Source organism: Pristis pectinata, chromosome 7 (assembly GCF_009764475.1).
Source record: "Pristis pectinata isolate sPriPec2 chromosome 7, sPriPec2.1.pri, whole genome shotgun sequence".
NCBI lineage: Eukaryota > Metazoa > Chordata > Chondrichthyes > Rhinopristiformes > Pristidae > Pristis > Pristis pectinata.
Genome location: NC_067411.1, coordinates 26,435,497 through 26,459,946, shown reverse-complemented (window position 1 = coordinate 26,459,946; position 24,450 = coordinate 26,435,497). Strand labels below are relative to the sequence as shown.

General features: G+C 39.6%; 1 protein-coding gene across 7 annotated transcripts in view; it reads left to right on the top strand.

The window, feature by feature from the left end:
* arhgef28a (Rho guanine nucleotide exchange factor (GEF) 28a) overlaps window positions 1-24,450 on the top strand; it is a 283,580-nt gene that overhangs the window by 99,221 nt on the left and 159,909 nt on the right. For 5 of the 7 annotated variants that reach the window (XM_052019928.1, XM_052019924.1, XM_052019925.1 and 2 more), the window contains exons 8-9: window positions 789-865; window positions 3,693-3,762. The exons of 1 other annotated variant lie outside the window; for it this stretch is intronic. In XM_052019928.1, coding sequence (XP_051875888.1) covers window positions 789-865; window positions 3,693-3,762 — 147 coding nt within the window. The remainder of the gene's footprint in view (window positions 1-788; window positions 866-3,692; window positions 3,763-24,450) is intronic. One more of the 7 variants, XM_052019922.1, reaches the window with a different exon arrangement.

Here is a 24,450-nt window from a genome sequence, read left to right as displayed (position 1 = left end):
TTTTTTTTTCATTTCTTGCATACCTGAATGCAATCATTTTGACATAAAAACAAAAATTGTTGGAAATACTCATCTGGTCAGGCAGCGTCAGTGGAGAGTGAAACAAAGTTATTTTTTCAGGTTGGTGACTTGATAATTAATTTTAAAAATGGTTGAAGTATTTCCATTTTACAAAATGAAATAAAAGCAGCAGAGAGAGTGCAGGAAAGATTTACAATGATGACACTTGTACTTTCCAGGAGGGTTCTCTGCATAATGATTAAGTGGGGGAACTAAAAAGGTGAATCCTTGGGGACAGACTGGTAGAGAAGACTGAGAGGTACCCTGATAGAGGTCTTTAAAATCATGAAGGAATTCAATAAGGTGAAGAGTATGTTTCCATTTGTGGGTAGCCCTAGTGTAATCAGGAATTCAGGGGTAACGCATGGGCAGAATTGAGAATGTAAAATTACCTGAAGGAATTGAATGTTTTTGGAAGTATTTGGAAGGATGGGGTGAAATGTAATAAGAATGGGTGACATACACCACGCTTATTGACCTATTTAAGTTGTAAAATTTAATCTTAATATAATTCTAGGTAAAGGTTAAATGAAATCTGTTATCCTGTGAATACAGGCTCCTTACTTAAACAGGGTGTAACAAGGTTTTAATATACAATGCGGGTGAATTTATTGGCTGGTGCAGAAAAAAATTGAGACATCCAGAAAAGGTAAAATCTTACTTCTGGGAGGTTACAACCAAACATTTAATTGCCAAAGTTATTAGAATTCTCTTTTACTTTTTTCAAGCAGGATCTTGTTTTGAGATGTTTACCTGTGAAGATGGTCAGTCATCAGGAAACTTAGACAAGAAGGCCTGTGTTGAGGTAATGGATTCATTGATTCTCCATTGAATTAGATTTGAATATTACACTCATTTCTTTGAGCTTTCATCGTTCAGATAAAGTACATGGAATCCTAATGATTTTTTTTTTCTTAAGAGTATCGTTGATTTGAAAATTGCATTTTCATATGGCATTTGAAGCCAAATGGTGGATGGGTGTTTTATCCTGTCCATGTCAATCAAATGAGTAGTAAACATTTTGATGATTGGTTTTTTCAAGGAATGTTTATTTTTGAGGGAACATTATGTGTCAGCAGCCTCATGTGAGCTTGCACAATTCACATTTTCTGTTTTGGGTCCTCTGTGCCTCCGATGAGCTAATGCATCGAGAGCTCTGGATTTTCCATTGATACCCAACAATGTGCAAGGCCACCTGAAGCCAATTCCATAATCTTCTTGGAGTCTTGCATGGTCCATACTATTCTCTGCTCCTCTACCGAGGCATGCTTTCCACAGTGCCTGAAGCTGTGATGATTGCCTATCCGAAACTGTGACAATTGATCTGGTCACTTGATCTAACTTTCCATCCCTAGAGCACTGATCCCATATTGACTACCAATTGTACTCCCCAACTACTAACCCACCCTTGTGGCAACCAAGCCTTTACCCTACCTCTACCTGACAACCAAATCTACCCACTGCCAACCTTCCCTCTACCTGACAACCAAATCTACCCACTGCCAACCTTCTCTCCACCTGACAACCTGTTGTAGGTGCAACAGGTTATCAAGAAGGCAAATGGAATGTTGGCCTTCATTGCTGGAGGGACTGAATTTAAGAGCAGGGAAATTATGCTGCAAATGTACAGTGTACTAGTGAGGCCGCACCTGGAGTACTGTGTGTAGTTCTTGTCTCATTACTTGAGAAAAGATATATTGGCTTTGGAGGCGGTGCAGAGGAGGTTCACCAGGTTGATTCCGGAGATGAGGGGGTTACCCTATGAGGAGAGTTTGAGTTGCCTGGGGCTGTACTCACTGGAATTCAGAAGAATAAGTGGGGATCTTATAGAAACATATAACATTATGAAAGGGATAGATAAGATAGAGGCAGGAAAGTTGTTTCCACTGGTAGGTGAGACTAGAACTAGGGGTCATAGCCTCAAGATTTGGGGGAATAGACTTAGGGCGGAGATGAGGAGGAACTGCATTTCCCAGAGAGTAGTGAATCTGTGGAATTCTCTTTTCTGGGAAGCAGTGGAGGCTACCTCATTAAATATATTTAAGATGCAGATAGATTTTTGCATAGTAGGGGAATTAAGGGTCATTGCAAAAAGGCAGATAGGTGGATCTGAGTCTACAGCCAGATTAGCCATGATCTTATTGAATGGCGGAGCAGGCTCGATGGGTCAGATGGCCTATTCCTGCTCCTATTTTTTATGTTGTTATATTTACATGAACTGAACATCTAGGATGTTGAGCTAGGTTATAGTAAGATTTAATGCAAAAATAGCTAAAGCATGTTTTCAGTAATATGCCTAAACATAGCTTATGTCTAAAATAAAGGTTTATCTACTAGTTAAGATATCAAATGAATTTATGAACATTGTGGTATAATTTTTAACATTAGATGCATAGATTCACTTGTTATTTATCATTAGCAGACTGAAGTATGGCAGCCCCTTTAAAGAGCACATTAAGGTCAACCATGGCTCCATGTTGTGGCATTTTGTGAATTGGCAAAACTTTGAGCCCCTCACAATAACTTCTTTAAAATCTTATCAATTACACCCATAATTGATTTGTGTATCACATCTAGCTACTTGAAATTAATCATTGGAATTAACATTTGAAAGGGTTTTATATTAAAATTAGGCTCACATAATGGTGGCATTGGATACTCAGAAATAGTATCTTAATGTCGCCTGAATGCACGTCATTGTCTAATGTGCTGATATGACCAAACTTTGATATTTTAAAATGCATATATTAATAAAGTAAGTAATTAGCCAATTTGACATGTACTTGGAGATCAGTTATGATAAGGTATAATGGAAACAAACTTTGAAGGACTAAAATTTGGGAATGGATATGGTGCCAGTAGTTTCTTAAGTACTGTATTGTTCAAATCTGGACTTAATTTTCTCTTGGATAAGGCATTGAGTTGTCAGCTGTAATTTATAGAGCAAAAGAATGAAATAAAAGAAAAAGAAAAAGAAAAGGCCCATTATGAAATGTGAACTATGTATGTTGATCACTGTGGTACAAACCTTTTGGTTTAAACTCCAATAGATGAAATACCAATAAAGATCAATAGATCTGTGGATAAAATAATTTCCCTTTATTGCACACATACTGTGTATGGTAAACAAAATACTTCAGGTCACTGTTCCTGACACACAGCTTCAGTGCAGGATTATATAATTATCATTTTTTTCCAACTTTATTTTGAAAAAGTTTTATTAATGGCCACACGTTAAGATCCAAGTTTTTACTCTTTGGCAAAGATATAGAATAAGTTTTCTTTTTGGCCACACTTGCACTATTCTGGGAAGTCAGTAGTTGGCTGATTGTATTTCTTTGTAATTGTTATTTTTATTTTGTAAAGAACAAAATAGGTTTGAAATCATCAGGATGATAACTTTGATTGAAATGAAGTCATAATATTATGATGCTACTTACCTGCAGACTGGTAAGTTACAGCACAGTTAAAATTTGGTATTGTGCTGCCAGATGATGTGAAATAACTTCAAGTTTACTTTGCAGTGAAACTATCTTTCATTAACTGATTTCTAAAGAAAATTGCATTTCAGTTTCAGATATTAACTCTGCCACCTTTGTTGAAAACACATTGATTTTCTTCCATTTATTTAGCATGTTAGCATGGTGGCAGACCAAACAGGTTCATCTCTGGATGAAGTGGATCAAAGCTTACTGGATGCAGGTACTGAAGAAAGTTCACTATCTGATATAATGCATATTTTCACGTATAATAGCAAATGTGGAGACTAAACTTTTGTTGTTAATATTGGTGAATGGTGGAGAAGGATATGGTTACACCCAAGTTTTTTTTTAAACGAAATGTTATGGAAGGGATATTCTTTGAAATTAAATGCTTTAATAAATCAAAAAATAAAAACTTTATTTTTAACTTTATAAAGATGAAAACTGGAAGAACTTAGCAGGTCAAGCAGCATCTGTAGAGACAAAGAAATGGTCGAAATATTGGGTTGAGACCCTGCACTAGGACTGAGGGTGTAAGGGAGAAGATAACTAGTGCATAGAAGCGAGAGGGAGGGGTGAGATGGAGGCTGGTAGGTAATAGGTGGAAAAAGATAAAGGGAGGGGGAGGTTAGGTAGATGGAATTGGTGAGGGGAGGGAGAGAGTGGAGAAGGAGACTGGTAGGTGATAGGTGGAACTAAGATAAGGGAAGGATGATGGGCAGATGGAACCAGGTGGGGTGGTGTCATTACCCACATACCTAGCCACCTGGGTTTTTCCTCCCTTGGTTCACCCTTTCTATCCCCTTGCCCAGCTTGTTCCATCTGCCCATCATCTCTCCTTCATCTGGTTCCATCTATCACTTACCAGCCTTTGTCTCGCCCCTCCCTCTGACTTCTATACACTGGCTATCTTCTTCCCTCTATACACCTAGTCCTGATGCAGAGTGTTGACCTGAAATACTGACCATCCATTTGCCTCTATAAATGCTGCTTGAACTGCTGATTTCTTACAGCAGTTTAGTTTTTGCTCCAGATTCCTGCAACTGCAGTCTCTTGTGTCTCGAGAATTTCTCAAGAGTTCTCGTAAAGTTTCATGTACCAGCAAAGCATGTCTAAAAGGTCAGGAAAAACTAAATGTCACACAAACATAGAACATTCCCAATGTTTGAATCCCAATCTGCAAGATTCTTTTTTTTCCTCTACAGAACAACAGTTGAGGGATGTCTGGGTAACCTCAGAACCCTTGGATTAGAAAGGGGAAAGTCTAGAGATTTCTTGCCCCATTGATGCTATTGCAAAAGTGGTTTGAGTATTAAAAAACATTTGATGCTTCAGTTATGTAGGGCATTATTGAGACAATATCTAGAATGCTATTGGTCTCCATATTTAAGAAGGATGTTTGTCTGTTGAAAGCAATTAAGAGAACATTCACTAGACTTGTACCTCGGACGGGAGGGATTATTTTATGAATGTGGATTGGATAGGCTGGGCTTGCATTCACTGGAACAATGCACACAAAATGCTGGAGGAACTCAATAGGTCAGGCAGCATCAATGGAGGGAAATGAACAGTCGACATTTTGGGCCAAGACCCTTCATCAAGACTGGAAAGGAAGGGGGCAGAAGCTGGAATAAAAGGTGAGGGGTGGGGGGAAGAGGAGCACAAGCTGGCAGGTGATAGATGAGTCCATTCACTGGAGCTTGGAAGGATGAAAGGCAACTTAATTGAACTATTCAAGATCCTGAGGGGTCTTGACAAGGTGGATGTTTCCTTTTGTGGAAGAATCTGCAACTAGGAGAGAGGGAGATGAGGCTTTTTTTTCTTTGAGAAAGTTGAGAGTCTTTGAAACTCTCTTCCATAAAAAAACATTAGAAATGGAGCCTTTGAGTATTCTTATGATAGAGATAGATAGATTCTTAATTAGGGAGGGGGTGAAAGATTATCCTGAGTAGACATGACTGCAGAGCTGGGTTTATAATCTGATCAGCCATGATCTTTTTAAATGGTAGAGCAGGCTTGAAGGGCCTAATAGACTACTTCTAATGCTAAAATGTGCATTGGTATGTAAGACATTTACAACCAATGGAACCCAACTGAATGTGAATCAGTATTTTCAGGACAGGAGAAATAACCTTCAGTGCATAGTTAAATTTCATTATTGCCATCAAGCTTTCCACTGTTTAGATTTACTTAATGTTACGAATATCTAGGTATAATGCATTGCCATACATCTTCATGTGTTACACTTCTAGACAAGAGGACTCAACAGCAAAACCTAGAGGTGGGTGTTTTATCTGTGTTCAGATTGATGAGACACTTGTATGACATCATAGGAACGTTGAAACAGGAGTAGGCTATCAGCTGCTTGTGTCCCCTGTCCCAGTCAGTTAAATCAAGACTAATCTATGCCTTAACTTCATATTCTATCTTTGATCTATATCCTGTATCTGAACATTGAAAGTTTCAATTGCTCTTTCAGGTGATAGATCTCCATGTTTCTTTTGTATGAGGAAATCCTTCCTTATTTCACTTCTAAACATTCTGAATCTGTCTGGATTCATCCAGCAAAATAAAAATTGTTTCTCCCAGTTCTTCCTTGTGAATGTTTTTATATTAACTGCCTTGTTTAGATCACCCTCAGCTTTCTATCCACAGTGAAATACAAGACATATTTATGTACCCAGGTATCCTGATTTAAACCCACGTGCTTTGGTCTGCCAAAGCCAAAATGATGATGAAGGGTCTCGACCCGAAACATTGACAGTTATTTCCCTCCATAGATGCTGCCTGACCTGCTGAGCTCCTCCAGAATTTTGTGTGTGTTGCTCCAGATTCCAGCATCTGCAGAATCTCTTGTCTCCTTTATAATCCCTCCTGTGGTATTCCGTTAGGAGGTTCTTTACATCTATTAATATTTGAAAATAATGTTAAGGGAGTAAAATTAGATAAATACTAGATTTAGATTATATTGGATGTTACGAGAAATATTTTGCATTGGTGGCTAGTAGATGGATTGACCTACAGAATAGTATGGAACAGAATTTATAATAGCTTTTTAACAGAAGACAATTAATATTTGTGAAAAGAAAAACAAGGGTACAGCAAATGTCAATGGGATGAACCTAAGTGGGTAGGTCCTTGTGAGAGCTAACACATGCTAGTGTTCCATATGCTTGTTTTTCTCTGCTGTACATTCTATGAGCTTGTACCTCAACCCAGAGCCATGTCATAATACTGCATACACAGATTGACATCTAGTTTCACAGATTGCGTAGTTTTCTGTGTATGTGTTAGTGTTTTTGTTCAATATTTCATTTAAATATTTTTATATGTTGCTTGCTTTTTATAGTTTAATATTATAGTTTAATATTATATTTTCATATGTATGTATGTTAATGTTTTTCTATCGTAAGTAACTGCTTTATTTGAGAATGATAATGTAAAACCTAGTCATGAGTTCAATCTGATCAAGTTTTGAAGACAGTTGAATTTAATAATAATGTTGATGTTGTGTGGTGTTATTACAGGTCTAGTAGTTCAGATATTTAAAAATAAAGGCGCTGACATGCATCACTTCAGATGATGTGGGATAGCCAAACCAGACTATAAATAACTAGAACATTCTGTTTCTGAAGTGAATAGGAGACCAGATTATTCAAAAGGGTCTAATATTTCAGCAAATTTCATTAATTAAATCAGCTCCAGCACAGGGGTTGAATAGTTTCCAGAAGTGAATGTGCAAGGATGCTAAAAGAAGCTATTGCAAGAGATTTTATAGCTGTGATTGAACAGATAAGATTGGAACTTTTTGACACTGAATGAAAAAATTCAAACAAGGAATTCTGGCATATATGAGCATGAATTTGGGGGATCAACATCACAAAGATATAAATATGGTCATTATTGCACTGTTGTTGGGAATTTATGCTCAGATTAGGGGGTCCACAAAAACAGTAAAGAAACTTTTGTTGGGAAGGAACAGCAGCCCGATGATTATTGTCATTCTCAAAAGTTAGGCATTATTTTTAATTGGAGCATAAAAAATTAGGGTCTCAACACTAGATCAAGTAACTTTTTTTTTCCCCTTTAATATCTTAAAATTCTATCAATTTCTGTCTTGAATATACTCGGACTGAGCCTCTATGGCTCTGTTGGGTAGAGAATTCCAAAATCTCCAAACTTTCTGACAAAGAAATTTCTCATCGATCTACTGAAGAAATCTCATCATCGAACCCCTTAGTTTGAAACAGTGGCCCTGGTTATAGACAGCCTTACCAGGGGAAAATCATGCTTGCATCTACTCTGTCTACCTGTGTAGTAAATTGGGATGTTTCATTGAGACCACCTTGCATTCCTCTAAACTTCACATTGTATAACCCAGCCTGCTTAATCTCTCCTCTTAGCCTCCCAAGAATCAATCTGGTGAACACTTACTGCACTCCCCTTAAATAGGAAGATTGGACCTGAAAACAATATTTCAGGTGCAGATCGCTAGGGCCTTATATAATTGGAGCAAGTCATCTCTACTCTTGTACTCAAATCCTATATGTTAAAATGTGTGCTTAGAAACTCATTGCCAGCTGGTAGTGCTAAACATGCTATGAAGTAGTGCTAGCATGTTATACTATGCTTCCAGTTAAGCAAACAAAGGGAATTTTGGAGACAGAGCACCATACACAGATGTCACCAGCATGTTTAGAGCTACTGACTGGAATGAAATTCTAAGCAATAGTTCCTTCTGCTTTATGACATAATTATCTTTATTGTGCTGCATTTCTGGACCATAAACTGAACAACTTTTTTCAATCATTCTATTAATGTGAATAACCACAAATATTCCTATAGTTTACAGTTATAAGTTATCATTGTTCTTTATGATTCATCTACAATAGCAAAATTGAGAACTTAATTAACTTTAACATTCTACAACCATGGTAAACAATCAGATTTCACTAGAATAGCAGCTGATATTTTAAAATTTAAAGCAAAGAACACTTTGACATATAATTTATTGCAATATTTTTATTGGTTGATCTTATCAGGAATCCAACTTTAATTAATAAACTGAAAAAGAATTTAGATTATGATTGATGCTTCAGTTTAATATTATCAGTGCTATTTTAATGCATCAATTGAAATAGAAAGGAGAGGGAATGCCTAGTGAACCATAACAGTTATTGAAGCACTGCCTGTACCTTCTAGTAAATCACTAGAAATTTAATTGCAAAGCTTATAGTTAATCAATTTTAAACTAGCAATAACATTTTGAATCATCATAACCTTTTGAAAACAGTGTGTTTGTGTGGTTGTAATAATCATCAGAATTATTTGCAAATTTCTGTTTACATTTTTAATGCATTTGTATTGTAATCACAGTGCACCCAAAGATTAATAAAATCTAACAGTTTTCTGCACTGGCCCATACTGGCTTACTTTCATTTCTGGTTATACTTTCATTAATGATGAATACTCTTGTCTGGAAATTCATTCATGGTCAGCAAACACACTATACAGAAAATTTGCACTCTTTCTGAAATGAATTGTTGAACTGAGGTTCCACCTGTCCTCTCAGACCCACATCAGAGATCCCATTGCCATTCTTCTTAATATGCAGGTCAATATTTATCCTTCATCTAATATTACTAAAACTGGTTTCCTTCCCAGTACTGATGTAGGACCTTCAATCTGAAATGTAGCTCTATTTCTCTTCCCACAGATGCGGCCTGAACTGAGTATTTCCAGCATTTTCTGTTTTTATTGTAGATTTAATTTTCATTAAAACATATGATTTGGTCATTCATTTCATTGTTTTTAGAAGTCCCTTGTTGTGCACAGATTTGCTACAATGTTGCATATTATTATATTTTAAAAGTCTTAGTTGGTTATAATGATGTAACAATCCAAGCCTTTGTTTCTTCTTTCCTTGTGTCTCACATTGCAAGTAATATTCTCCTTTAATATAATTTATTAATAGTGCAAGAATAGAGGTCATATCAGATCTACTGCTACCTTTTTCTGCTTTCCCCCTTCTCCCTCCCCCATGCTTTTCTTTCTCAAAGGATCCATCTGATCACACAGTGTAGAATTCATCAAATGATAATCTTAAGAAAAAATTTTCCAATAACCTTACTTCCTCCTTTCTGATGCCAACTCCTTTTCAGCACAATTAATAAGCTGGTTTAGACACAACTTCTTCAGTGGTAGATCTTGAAAGTGGTTGGTTCATTGAAACACTTTGTGATATCCTGAGAAAGATAGTGTTAATTGAAATGCAGTTTTGTGTTTCTTCTTGTAACCATTTCCACTGGGTAGCAATAACTTAGTTACCTCCTCAAAGAATTCCAGCAGCTTACTGAGATGTTGGCCCCCTGCTTGTATGAGTAATGATAACAGTTTATGCTCTTGGTGCTCTTTGGTAAATATTGAGAGGATTCCTTATAAGGTCTTCAAGTGTTTTCTACACAATGGATGTTTGGCCAACTGATTTTGTGTCTAAAATTTATGTCTGCAGCTCCTATCTTCAAATATTGAGAAAGCATTTATAATGTTGTAGTTCCAAGTACTGCTCCTAATTATATAATCTAAATAATTTGTTTAACATTGGAACCAAAATGACTAAAAGTATTTATTTGGATTTTGTATGTTTTTTAAAATGCAGGTTTTTGCCCTTTTTTTGTACTAGTACAGATTACTACTTTAATGCCCTTTCCTGTTTTTTTAAGATATAGAGAGAAAGAGAGATAGAGATATATACATAGCTCTCAGTCCTATGTTTCATTTGCTTCTTTCCTTTGCTCTGCTTTACTCAGCTGCAATGGTCTTTTATTTTATTAATTTCCTCGGAAGTGCAGTTTTCAAAAAGCAAAACAAATTTTCTGTTTGCAAACTTGAATGCTCACTAATTGTGCACACTTCTTATTTTCTAAAGTTTATTCTCTGTGATACTTTTAATCTAATCTTTCAATGCCTTCTTGTGTTTGATCCTTGTATATTTTCATTTTCTTCTTCTTAAATCTGCCTTTTTATGCCTATCAGCATGACAATGAAATGCTCTCCAAATGACGTTTAAATTAGCATCAATGTTAATGTTAACACTTTGATTTTCTCAAATGGTTTAATGTAACATCTGATTATGAAAGAAGATTGATATTCTATATGTTCCTTTCCATTGGGGGATAATTGCCCAATTATCCACATTTTAACAATCACTTGGTGTGGGTTATTCTCACACTCCCAGACAGCACACTATAACCATAACTGTTTAATATCTCAAGAGAAAACAATAATTGTGGCTGAAAACTGTTCAGTAGGATTCCAATCATTACTTCCTCTGCATTGGGCATTAACTCATTTCTCTTAATAAAATTAAAGCATGCACTAAGTAAATAATACTGACTGTGAGATACTAGTGATTTTCCTCTGGTTGCTGGCACACATTTTTTCCCAGAAATCTAGAAAGTGTTCACTGCCTATCTGCTACTGAAGTTCCCCTTTACGCCCCGTTCCCCAAAACATTATTATTCCATTGTTCTCCTGGCCACCCACCCACCTTCACTCTTTTAGAACTTGAAATTATCCAAAACTCTACTGTACTCATTCAGACAAGCAGAGAGGATTCCATGACAGTCCTACTTTGTGCCTTGGCCTAGAGTTTCTGGAGGTAAATCGTTTGTTGCAGAATACCCAGCCTCGGACCTGCTCTTGCATCCACAGTATTAGTGAATTTTTGGTCAATGGTGGCCCAAGATGGAGGAGTTTGTGATGGTAATGCCTTTGAATGTCAAGGGTAGGTTATTTGACTCCTTACTGGAGGTGGCTGTTGCTTAGCACCTGTGTGATGCAAATGCCATTTGCTACTTCTCAGCCCGTGCCTCGGTTTTGCTGCATGCAGGCATTTAGGTACTTCATTTTTCAAGGAGTTGTAATTGGAATTGAACATTGTGCAATCGTTCCCAAATATCCCCTTCCTAATAAGGGAAGATCTTGATGAAAAAACTGAAGATGGTTAGGCCCATTAAACCCTTAAGATACAGCCCTGAGGAACTCCTGCAGTGATGATCTGGGGCTGCTGTGATTGTCCTCCTACACCCACCATTATCTTCGTTTGTGTGAGATATGGCTCGAAGCATTGAAGTGTTTTCCCTTTGCTCATAGCTCACAATACCTGTGAAGAGGCAGTGAAGTCCTTCACGCTGAGGATACCCTGCATAATGTTGTGGGGTCTACTACCATGCTAAATGAGAGATTCAGAATAGGTGAAGCATTCTGGCTTTAGGTGCTGTGGCATGCTGCAATGTTACTCTGCTTTACTTTGCAGCCACACGGCCATAGTTTGAACACCAATACCAATTGCAATATTCTCCATTCAGTAAAACATCCATTCTTGATTCTTGACATAAGATTTTAATTAAACAACTTCAAGAGGCAAATCTTCTGTTGACCATGTGTCTATTATCACTGATGCACAAGTATTTTTCATGGAGGACCTGACTGATAATCTGAATCACTCCAGGGCTACTCATGTGAAACTTTATTTTAACTTTGCATAATCAGGTAATTTGGTAAATTTGCTAAATTAGTTTATTGTTGTCACATGTACCGAGGTACAGTGAAAATCTTGTCTTGTATACCGTCCATTTCATTACAACAGTGCATTGAGGTAGTTCAAGGGAAAACAATAACAGAATGCAGAATAAAGTGTTACAATTACAGAGAAAGTGCAGTGCAGGTACACAATAAGGTGCAAGGCCATAACGAGGTAGATTATGAGGTCAAGTGTTCACCCTATCGTACTAGGCGACTATTTAATAGTCTTATAACAGTGGGATAGAAACTGTCCTTGAGCCTGGTGGTATGTGCTTTTAGGCTTTTGTATCTTGTGCCCTATGGGAGGGGGGGAAGAAGAGAGAATGTCTGGAGTGGGTGGGGTCTTGGATTATGTTGGAGGCTGGTTTTCGTGATGTGCTGAGTTGTGTCCATAACTCGCTGCAGTTTCTTGCAGTCAGGGCAGAGCAGTTGCCATACCAAGCTGTGATGCATCCAGATATGAAGCTTTCTCTGATGCGGGTCAGGCCTCTGGATTCAGCCCCTGCTGCCTCTGTGGGTATTGATACTTTTAATAATGTATGTGAATACACACATTCTAATCTTTATGAACAGTCTAGTATGTATTTCAGATTGCTGCCAAGCAACAAAATATTAATAATTTCATGACATAAAATGCATTCGATCATAACTTTCTGTTCGTGTTTTGGCAGTGTGATTTGCATGATATTATTTGAAAGCCTTTTGGGTTGTTGCATCTCATAATTGGTTTAATATTTTTGCTGCTTAACCATTAAATACTCCTTTGCAAATTATAGCTATTAAATTGGCAATTTCCTCTACATATTGTATTTGGGTACTTGTGCCTGCAGGTGTGCATTTGATTAACGATTGTGGCAGTCTGTTCTCTTTTATGTAAATTGAAAATGTCTAAAGTTCCATTTTAAAAAAAATACTTTTTTTAATTGTTATTGTCACACTTTCTCGCCTCCCCACACCCATCCCTCTCAACATCCAAATACCACCCATGGAACTGGTTGGAGTCTGTACCACTCCAGTTAGGTTAAACCTAAAATTAGAAATGGCACCATTATATTAAATGGGGTCTATTGCCTGAGGCAGGTACTTCACTGATCAACTTCTTCATACTCTGTCAATGAGAGGCCACTTGACAGAGAGGCTACTACTGAGACAAATCATGCATCAGCATTTTCCCCCTACACATCTTTGTCTCTTGCATCTCTCTTACCTCTTCATTCCTGTTTTTTATTCTCCCATGTTCCTTTCCTCTCCCTCTACTTCCTCCTATCTGTGTTCTCCTACAGTCCCCTCCTTCTCTCTTTAATTCATATCTCCTCTTTTTTTAAATCTACTCCTCACCCACAGCAGTCTCACTCCTCCTTCCATTTTGTCCTCTGCTCTTCAGTTTCACTCAATTCCCATTGATGATAGATTTACCAGATTTTCTTGATGTTATCCTTCTCTAAATCTTGTCTTGATGTTGAGGCCACTTGTGCAGTTCAGCTCTGTTGTTCATGTTTGGACCAAGGCTTAATGAGGTCTTGTGGCAGAAACAAAGCATCTAGGAAAAGTAAAGCAGCATATTCAGTGACACTTTCCATCATCACAGATGATTGTGAGTGGACTGATGGAGCAATCATTGACTGGATTGGATTTGTCCTTTGCAGACCTGGAATATGCAAGCAATTTTCCACTTTGTTTTATACCAATGTGGCAGCTGGACAAGAATAGATTGACTGAGGGTGTGGCTAATTTTGGAGTAGATGACTTGAGCGCTGCAGAAGGTATAGTGTCAGGTCCAATTACCTTTTCTGATTTCAGTGTGCCCAGCTGTTTTTCCATTTCACATGAGGTGAATCAAATTAGTTGAAAACTAGCTGCTGGATTTTGCCACAATCTGTCATCTCATAGCCCAGTATGTCTTTTTCTTTACCATTACCATCAAGCCAAGTGACCAAGTTCACTGAGAAGTGTGGAATAGGATACCGAGACCAGGGTCAAGTGTGCCTAAAATTGAATGGATAGTCAGGAAGAGGCCACGATATATATTTATTGCGTGGGTTTCCTCTAGATGCTCCGGTTTCCTCCCACATTCCAAAGACGTACAGGTTAGGAAGTTGTGGGCATGCTATGTTGGTGCCAGAAGCATGGCAACATTTGCGGGCTGTCCCCAGAACACTCCACACAAAAGATGCATTTCACTGTGTGTTTCGATGTACATGTGACTAATAAAGAAATCTTAAACCTTATTATTGGGCTTTGCCATCACTGAGGATGGGGATGTTTATGGAGCCTCTCGCTCTCTCTCTCTTGCTCCCTCTCTCCCATATCCCACTGGATTACACTGCTCTGTTGGTTGGCAGTTTGCTTCTCTAGTCCGGCTTTTGTAAGGTTCAGTTTTGTAGCTTCCCCAGGCTGACCAGCTCCTAGTTAAAAGTTTTGGTTGAGAAAAATCCATCTATCTTTGATAGAGAGTGCCTTGGACCACCTGCTTAGTACCAAAGGTTTAGACGGGGCAGAGTTTGTTATGTGTCCAGGACAGATTCCTGTCACAGTATGTTGACAGGCCGACTAGAGGGAATGCCATATTAGATCTAGTATTAGGTAATGAACCGGGTCAGGTGACAGATCTCTCAGTGGGTGAGCATTTGGCGGACAGTGACCACCACTCCCTAACATTTAGCATTGTCATGGACAAGGATAGGAGCAAACAGGACAGGAAAATATTTAATTGGAGAAAGGCAAATTATGAGGCTATAAGGCTAGAACTTGCGAGTGTAAATTGGGATGACATTTTTGAAGGGAAATGTACTATAGAGGTGTGGTCGTTGTTCAGGGATCTCTTGCAGGATGTTAGGGATAAATTTGTCCCGGTGAGGCAGAGAAAGAATGGCAGGGTGAAGGAACCATGGTTGACAAGAGAGGTGGAACATTTAGTTAGGAGGAAGAAGGCAGCATACATAAGGTTTAGGTAGCAAGGATCAGATAGGTCTCTTGAGGAATATAGGGTAGCAAGGAAGGGGCTAAGGAGAGCAAGAAGGGGACATGAAAAGGCCTTGGCAAGTAGAGTTAAGGAAAACCCCAAGGCATTTTTCACTTATGCGAAGAGCAGAAGGATGACTGGAGTAAAGGTAGGACCGATTAGGGATAAAGGTGGGAAGATGTGCCTGGAAGCTGTGGAAGTGGGTGAGGTCCTCAATGAATACTTCTCTTCAGTATTCACCAAGGAGAGGGGCCTTGATGATGTTGAGGACAGTGTTGGTAAGGATAATATTTTAGAGCATGTTGATATCAAGAGAGAGGATGTGTTGGAGCTGTTAAAAAATATTAGGACAGATAAGTCCCCGGGGCCTGACGGAATGTTCCCCAGGCTGCCCCGTGAGGCGAGGGAGGAGATTGCTAAGCCTTTGGCTAGGACCTTTGAGTCCTCGTTGTCCACAAGAATGGTACCGGAGGATTGGAGGGTGGCAAATGTTGTCCCCTTATTCAAAAAAGGTAATAGTGATAGTCCAGGGAATTATAGACCAGTGAGCCTTAACGTCTGTGGTGAGCAAGCTGTTGGAAAGCATTCTTAGAGATAGGATCTATGGGCATTTAGAAAATCATAGTCTGATCAGGGACAGCCAGCATCCCTTTGTGAAGGGAAGATCATGTCTCACAAGCCTGATAGTGTTCTTTGAGGAGGTGACCAGGAAGATTGATGAGGGTAGTGTAGTAGATGTGGTCTACATGGATTTTAGTAAGGCATTTGACAAGGTTCCACATGGTAGACTTCTTCAGAAGGTCAGAGGGCCTGGGATACAGGGAGGCTTGGCTGTGTGGATTCAGAATTGGCTTGCCTGTAGAAAGCAGAGGCTGTGGTGGAGGGAGTGCATTCAGATTGGAGGGCTGTGACGAGTGGTGTCCCACACGGATCGGTTCTGGGACCTCTGCTTTTCGTGATTTTTATTAATGACTTGGATGAGGGGGTAGAAGGGTGGGTAGGCAAGTTTGCAGATGACACAAAGGTTGGTGGTGTTATGGATAGTGTAGAGGATTGTCGAAGGTTGCAGAGGGACATTGATAGGATGCAGAGCTGGGCTGAGAAGTAGCAGATGGAGTTCAATCTGGAGAAGTGTGAGGTGGTACACCTTGGAAGGACAAACTCCAAGGCGGAGTACAAAGTTAATGGCAGGATTCTGGGTAGTGTGGAGGAGCAGAGGGATCTGGGGGTCCATATCCACAGGTCCCTGAAAGTTGCCTCACAGGTGGATAGGGTAGTTAAGAAAGCTTATGGGGTGTTAACTTTCATAAGTTGAGGGATCGAGTTTAAGAGCCGCGAGGTAACGATGCAGCTCTATAAAACTCTAGTTAGACCACACTTAGAGTACTGTGTCCAGTTCTGGTCGCCCCATTATAGGAAGGATGTGGAAGCATTGGAAAGGGTGCAGAGGAGATTTATCAGGATGCTGCCTGGTTTAGAGAGTATGCATTATGAGGAGAGACTAAGGGATCTAGGGCTTTACTCTTTGGAGAGAAGGAGGATGAGAGGAGACATGAAAGAGGTGTCCAAAATATTAAGAGGAATAGATAGAGTGGACAGCCAGCACCTCTTTTCCAGGTCACCAATGCTCAGTACAAGAGGGCATGGCCTTAAAGTAAGGGGTGGGAAGTTCAAGGAGAGTAGTTGGGGCATGGAATGCGCTGCCTGTGGTGGTGGTGGAGGCAGGTACATTGGTCAAATTCAAGAGATTGCTGGATAAGCATATGGAGGAACTTAAAGTAGAGGGATATGTGGGAGGAAGGGGTTAGATAGTCTTAGGCGAGGTTTAAAGTTCAGCACAACATTGTGGGCCGAAGGGCCTGTATTGTGCTGTACTGTTCTATGTTCTAGTGCCATTTGTGGAAGCAAGTTCCATCTAGAAGTCTGCTTAGGCATGAAATTAAAACCCGACGAAACCTGACTCCACCTTGTTTGATTGAACTGAGCTGAAGCCCAGCTTGTAATTCTTTTGATACCTAATTAGCCCTGTACCCAAAGTATATAGTCAGATCTCTTTGGGGTTGGGTTGAGTCGAGTCGCCAGGTTCTAATACCACTCACTGCATGTGGATGCATTTTCTACTTTTGGTTTTGAAAGGTCTGGCTCAAATTTTTAGGCAAAGTTCCCTATCCAGAATCTCCCTAATCAAAGAAACTGTTTCACTTCATAAATCTGATCGCAGCTTCTTAATATTTTGAAAACACTTTACTTAAACTCTCTGCAAGTTACAAGGTTACTCTCTCCTCATAATCTGACCCTTGAAGTTCAGATATGATTCCGTTAAGCATGCACTGTTAAACTTCTAAACATACAATAGGCTACAGCAGCAGAGTGGTTATATTACTGGACGAGTGGCCAGAGTTCTGGATCATTGATCTAGAGACATGAAATGGAATTCTACCATGGCAGCGGGGGAATTTGACTTTGGGTAATTCAATAAATCTGGAATTTAAAAAAAGAATTCAGCCTTAGTAACAGCAACAGTAAGACTGTCTAATTGAAATAAAACCTATCTAGTTTACTAATGTTCTTCAGGAAAGTAAATCTGCTCTTCTTGCCCACTCTGGCCTATACGTGACCGCAAACCCACCAATGTGGTTAACTCTTAACTGCCCCCTCAGCTCAGGCCAATTAGGAATGAATAATAAGTCAGGATTACCAGTGACATTTGCATTGCATGAATGAGTAAATTAAAACAAAATGCTGCATTCCCTGTATGGGCATTAATATTCTTCCCGAGTTGTATTGCCCAAAATTGTTCATTATACTCCAGGGGTATAGTGGTTAACTTACTGGATGAGTATCCAGAAGCCCAGAGATCAAGAGATGTAGTTCAATTCATGTAATTAAATATAAAGCTTTTGTCGATAATGATGATGAAGAAACTTCTGGATTGTTATAAAATTAATTCTGTTTGCAAATTCCCTTCGGGGAAGGAAATCTACCTTTCTACCTGATCAAGTACAGCTTCAGGTTGACCCTTAGTAGCCCTTTGAATTGCCATAGGGATTAATTAGGAAGGGGCAATAAATGCCGGCCATTTGGTGAACAACTGAATGAATAGATATAATTGAGAACCAGCACTACATTCCCTTTCAACTTGTGATGAAGCATGTCTTGCATATCTTATGAAGGACCTGGAGCAGCATGCCTAGGAGTGGCCTATATCATCCACAGGCTTTTATTCATGCTTGAAAATCATGGTAGCTGTTTTCAGATGTGGTAAGCTTGAACCACTGAACCTCTCCACATTCTCAATACCTCAGGCAGTAGCATATCAGACACACAGAAGATCTGGAAAAAAAATTGTGAACTGCTTGATCCATGCAGTCCTTAATTTTGTTTACTGATATATTTTAAAGAAAAAGCAAATTGTATAGCACTTGTGTGTTGTACTCCAAAACAGATTTTTTCAGTGAATGCACCATTTCATTGATAAGGTAAAAACAGAAAAATGCTGGAAATACTCAGTAGGACATGCAGCAGGTGTGGAGAGAAAAACAGTTAATGTTTTGGATTGTTGACCTTTCATTAGTGCTGAGAAAACTATAAATAAGTCTAAAGTAGCATAGAAGGGAGTAAGGTGGATGCAACAGTGATAATATCTGTGATAAAGTCAAGACTGAGAAGGACAGAAAAATAACAAGGATGGCTGAGAGAGTGTGGTGAAGAGCTGTTAATCACAGAAGTCCTTTCAGGAGGGAATGCAAATGGTAGGAAACACAACTGAAGAGAGAGGGGAAAAATGGGGGGCAAAAGTCACAACTAGAATTGTAAGATAATTTCTGGTGAGGTAAAAACACTGCAGATGCTGATAGACTGAAATAAAATCAAAATATGTGTAATACTCAGCATCTGTGGAAAGGGAAAGAAAATTAATGTTTTGGACTAATGACCTATCATCAGAACTGACCAGTTCTGATTAATAGCATCTCTTTCAGGCTGGGAGGATATAAATAGCGGAGTAGCCCAAGGATGAGTTCTTGTCTCTCAATCATTTACGATTTATATGAATTACCTCCGCACAAAGGAGTTGTGGCCTGGGTAGTTCAGCCGTGATCATATTGAATGGCAGGATAGGCTTGATGGGCCAGCTAACTACTCCTGTTCCTAGTTTCCTCTATTCTTAGAGGAGGGGGCAGCATGTAATGCATCCAAGTTTGCCGAAAGCACAAAAATAGGTGGGAGGGCACGTAGTGATGAGGATATTTGAACTCGTCAACTGAATATAGTTAGGTTGAGTGAGTGGGCAAAAACTTGGCAAATGGCGTTTAATTTGAAGCGTGATGTCATGCACTTTGGGAAGAGGAATCTAAAAGCAGACTTTAATTGGAGAAAGATTGCAGATGAGTGAAGTAAAGAGAAATCTTGGTGCTCGCATGCATGAATTGCAAACAGTTAGCAGGCAAGTGCAGCAAGTGGCTAGGAAGGCAAATGGCATTTTGGCCTTTAATGCAAAAGGGTTGGAATTTAGAAATAAAGAAGGTATTGTTACAATTGTACAGGGTACTGGTGAGGCTATTCCTGGACTACTGTGTACAATTTTGGTTTCCTTTTGTAAGAAAGGATGCACTTGGCATTGGAGGTAGTTCAAAAGACATGCACTAGGCTAATTTCCAGGATGAGAGGGTAGTCCTATGATGTGTGACTAGTGAAATTAGATCCATATTCTTTGGAGTTTAGAAGAATGAGGGATGATCTTATTGAAACATCACATTCTGAGGGGGTACAACAGGATGGATGTTGAGATGTTTTTTTACTAATCTGGAATGAGGGACATGATTACAAAATTAGAGGGCAGTCATTTAAAACTGAGGAAATGACTACTCACAGAGGCCAGTAAATATTTGGAATTTTCCACCCTTGAGGGTTGTGGAAGCTAGATCATTGGGGTTAATTAAAGAAGATTTTTGACAGAACAGGGAATTGAGGGCTATGGGGAACTGACACAGAAGAGTTGAAATCTAGGGCAGATCAGTCATAATCATATTGAATGGCAGGGCAGGCTTGAGGAGCTGAACCTCAGGGTTATTTGGCTCTTGAAGCATGCTTCATAATTTAATAAGGTCATGGCTGATTTGCTTGCAACTTCTGTAGGTGGCATTTGGAAATGGGGGCAGGAATTTTAAAACAAAGACCTTGTGGGAACTGGATTTAAATTAGTTGAAAAAGTACAGGCAATGGGTTAAAAGAACTCTGGTGTAACTTTAGATGAGTGTTGAAGAATTTTGAATGAATCAAGATTACAGAAGGTCCAAGGTTGGAAACTAGAGAGACGAGCTAGAACCATGGGAGGTGAAATCTTTAGTCATGGTTCTCTTGATGGTCTGGGGTAAGGGATAAAATAGCAGAGGCAGCTGGACAGGTAGTCTTAATAACAAAAGTTCTCTCAAGTACATTTAAAGCACTGTCCTTTGAATAAGGGAACAGAGATGAGGGCAGTGACCAGGATGAGATATAGCAATAATTTTAATGAGATTAAGGATAATAAAGTTGGAGGTGAGGGGGTGATTGAGTTTCAGTTAGGCATCATTTGAGAATTTAGACATGCACAATCTTCACAGTGCTAGCATGTGGGGACCAGGTTTCCATAGAAACAAAGGGAATTTGTTGTTCAGGATCTATGTGCTTAAATGGAGTGGACATTCAATTGCTCTGAATACATGTGCATAGTATGGTCCATCTGAACCCCCTGCTGTAGATGTGTGTAAATCTGGATGAATAAATGAAGTTAAGTTACAAATGAGGAAGTAAGGTAGAAATTTGCATTTATTGTGAATGTTCTTTGGATGTAAAATTGAATCAAAATATATTAATTCGACAAAAATGAGCATCAATTTCTCTAACTTCCGGTAACCACTCCCCGTTGTCGTCTGCCCTTTGTTTTCCCTTATCCTACTGGCCCCTACATCCCTCCTCTGTCCCCTCCCCACCCTCTTGATCTGCCCATGACCCACACATTCCTCCCTCCGATTCCCCTCCTTACCTCCTCCCTTTACTCCATGGTCCACTGTCCTATCCTATCAGATTCCATCTTCTTCAGCCCTTTGTCACTTCCACTTATCACCTCCCAGTTTCTTACATCATTCCCACTCCCTCCCCCCCCACCACTTTTATATTGGTTATCTTCCCTCTTCTTTCTAGTCCTGAAGAAGGGTCTCGACCTGAAACGTTTACTGTCCATTTCCCTCCATAGATGCTGCTTGACACGCTGAGTTCCTCTAGCATTTTGTGTGTCAATTCAACATAACAACAGCCTGTGGCCAAACTGCATGAAAAAGGGGCTCTTTTTAAGGCTTCTCCTAAAGCAGATTTTAAGTTTTTTTAAAAATCTAACACCTTTTAACGGACTCCTTCGAGAGAATGGTTCCATTTATGACCTTCAAACAATCTGCTGAAGGAAGTCAGCAGGTCGAGCTGCATCTGTGGGAGGAAAGGAATTGTTGAAGTTTTGGGTCAAAACCCTTCATTTCCTCCCACAGATACCGCTCAACTTGCTGAGTTCCTTCAGCAGATTGTTTGTTGCTCCAGATTTCAGCATCTGCAGTCTCATATCTCCACTTATCACCTTCCAGCCTCTGTCTCTATCTGCACCCCTCTTTCTCCCACTCCAGCTCTACCTTTTTTCTTTCTCTCTCCTTTTCTGCCTCTACTTATCACCCATTAACTGCTGTCTCCCAATTCCACCCCTCCCCATCTCCTCCTCCTGGGTCCATCTCCCCATCCTCCTCCTTGTCCTCCCCTTCCTCTTCACCTGGTTGCACTTATCACCTGCCTGCCCTGCATCACCCCTCCCTCTCACCCCTTTTACCGTCTGTCTCTCCTTTACACGTTCAGTCCTGATGCAGGGTGTCGACCCAAAACATAGACTATCCCTTTGCCTCCATAGGTGCTGCTCAACCCATTGGGTTCCTCCATCAATTTGTTTTTTGCTTCAGACTACAGCATCTGCAGTCTGTTGTGTCTCCATCCAGAGAATCATTGCTAACAACTGGGGTAGCAATGTGCCTTGTCTGTTCAGGAATTTTTAACAGTCACCATGATCTTGAAGATGGATCATGAAGGATTTAGGGAGGGGGAATAGAGAAAAGTTGTTCCCATCAGTTCAAGGATCAGGGTACATGGATTTAAAGGAATGGACAAATGATACAAGAGGGATGTGAGGAAAAACTTTTATACAGAGGGTGCTCAAGACCTGGAAGTTACTCGCAATTGTGGTAGTAATAGCATCAATCAGAGCTTTCGAAAGGGAATTGGATAGGCAAAGTAACTTGCAGGGCTAGTAAGAAAGAGCTAGGAATGGAACTGACTTGATTACTCCACAAGGTGTCAATGTGGACTTGATTTTGATTCTATACAAAGCCTAATCAATTAGAAAGGATCTCTTCTGGTGGAGCCAGTATGGAGAAGTATACTTCTTTAACTCCACAAGAGTTATAATCACTTCCCAGACCTAACACCCCTTCATCCTCGTACCTTGTTCGTAATGGAGAGCATCTGTTAATGAGGCAGCTGACTCAGGCAGGTGATAGGGTTCAAGGACCAATCTCCATCAGCTTTTGTTTTGGGCAAATGTTATTCAGTCTGTCAAGGTTAAGCCCAAAAATGGACTCAGACCAAAACCACACCATTATTCTTCTACTGTTTATCTTACTGCACTAAAGATCTTGGACAGGCAAAGAATTCACCTGAAAACTGATTAAATTCTCTCAATGACTGCTTTGTTATTTCTGAAAGTGACACTGGACATATGCTGATAACTCAAATTTCTGCGAAACTATAGCAAAGTAATTAGGTTTGAAAAGTTGGTTTCCATTTAAGGGCTAACAACGCAACATTCTCATCTACTGAAGTATTTTGTCAAGTCCAGCAAGCTTGTGGAAAAAGCACTATCATTGTGGATTAAGCAATCGAACCAACGCCACACATAATTTGACTCGCAACCTGGACATGCCCCCAGACTCTCTCTGAACCCATATTAATGTGCTATGGATGTGTAGGTCCAACTGTTTAGTGCTTCCTAACCCTGAAATTGGGCTAATTGTTGCAAGGCCTCAGTGGTAACTAGGCCTCAGGCAGGACACCAGGAACACCCTGACAGATTCACAGAATGGTTACAGCAAGAAAGGAAGCTATGTGGGCATTAGAGTTCAAACCAGCTTTATCCAAGAACAGTCTGGTTAGAATTACTTCCTTGTCTGTTCTCCAAGGCAGTGGAGTTCTTTCAATTAATTATTCAGCTCCCTTTTGAACACTATGATCGAATCTACCTCCACTGGCATCCCTGGCACTGGCTTCCAGACCCAACCACTCTCTGTGTAAATTTTTTGCCTCATCTCATTTTTAATCCTTTGGTCAACCATGTTCATTCTATGCCCTCTGGATCTTGACCCTTCTACCAGAGGGAACAGGTTCTCTCCATTTACTTTGTCTATGAGCTTCATGATTTTAAATACCTCTGTCAGATCCCTTTGCAACCTCCTTTATTCTATGGAGAGCAACCACAGCTTCTCAATTTTGTAAATCTCTTCTGCACCTTCTCTAGAGCCTTTGCATGTTTCCTAAAGTGTGGTGCCTAGAACTGGACACTATTCTAGTTAAAACTTTTATTTTTACAGCACAGTACCAACGAGCCCATGCTGCCCAATTACACCCATGTTAACCTACTAACCCGAACATCTTTGGAATGTGGGTGGAAGCAGGAGCACCTGGAGGAAACCCACACAGTCATTTGGAGAATGTACAAACTCCTTACAGACAGCGACGGGAATTGAACCCTGATTGCTGGCGCTGTAGTATCATTACGCTAACTGCTATGCTACTGCTAATGAAGCAGTATTCAAAAAGGTTCAGCATGACATCCTTGCTCTACATACAAGACCTAGGATTACATTTGCTTTTGTAAGCATTTCTTAATTTTCTCTGCCACTTTCAATGAACCATGTGTACTTACTCCCTGATCTCTGTTCTAATACCCATTGATTTTCTCACTCTGCCAACAAAATATAATACTACACATATCACAGCATTAAACTTTATCTGCCGTCTATCCACCCCCTCCATCAGCCTGTCTATATATCCTTGAAGACTATTGCTATCCTCTGTCTCCAAAGTTTTGTCTCATTCTCGATTTTTGGAAATTGTGCCTTGTACACCCCTAGTCCAAGGCATTAATATAGATTAACAAAAAAGGTACCAATCCTTAAGGAAGTCCACTGTACACTTCTCTCCAGTCTCAAGAATAACTTTTCACTACTTTCTGTTTCTGGTTACTTATCCACTTTTCTATCTTGATGACAAGCCTATTATGTTGGCACTTGA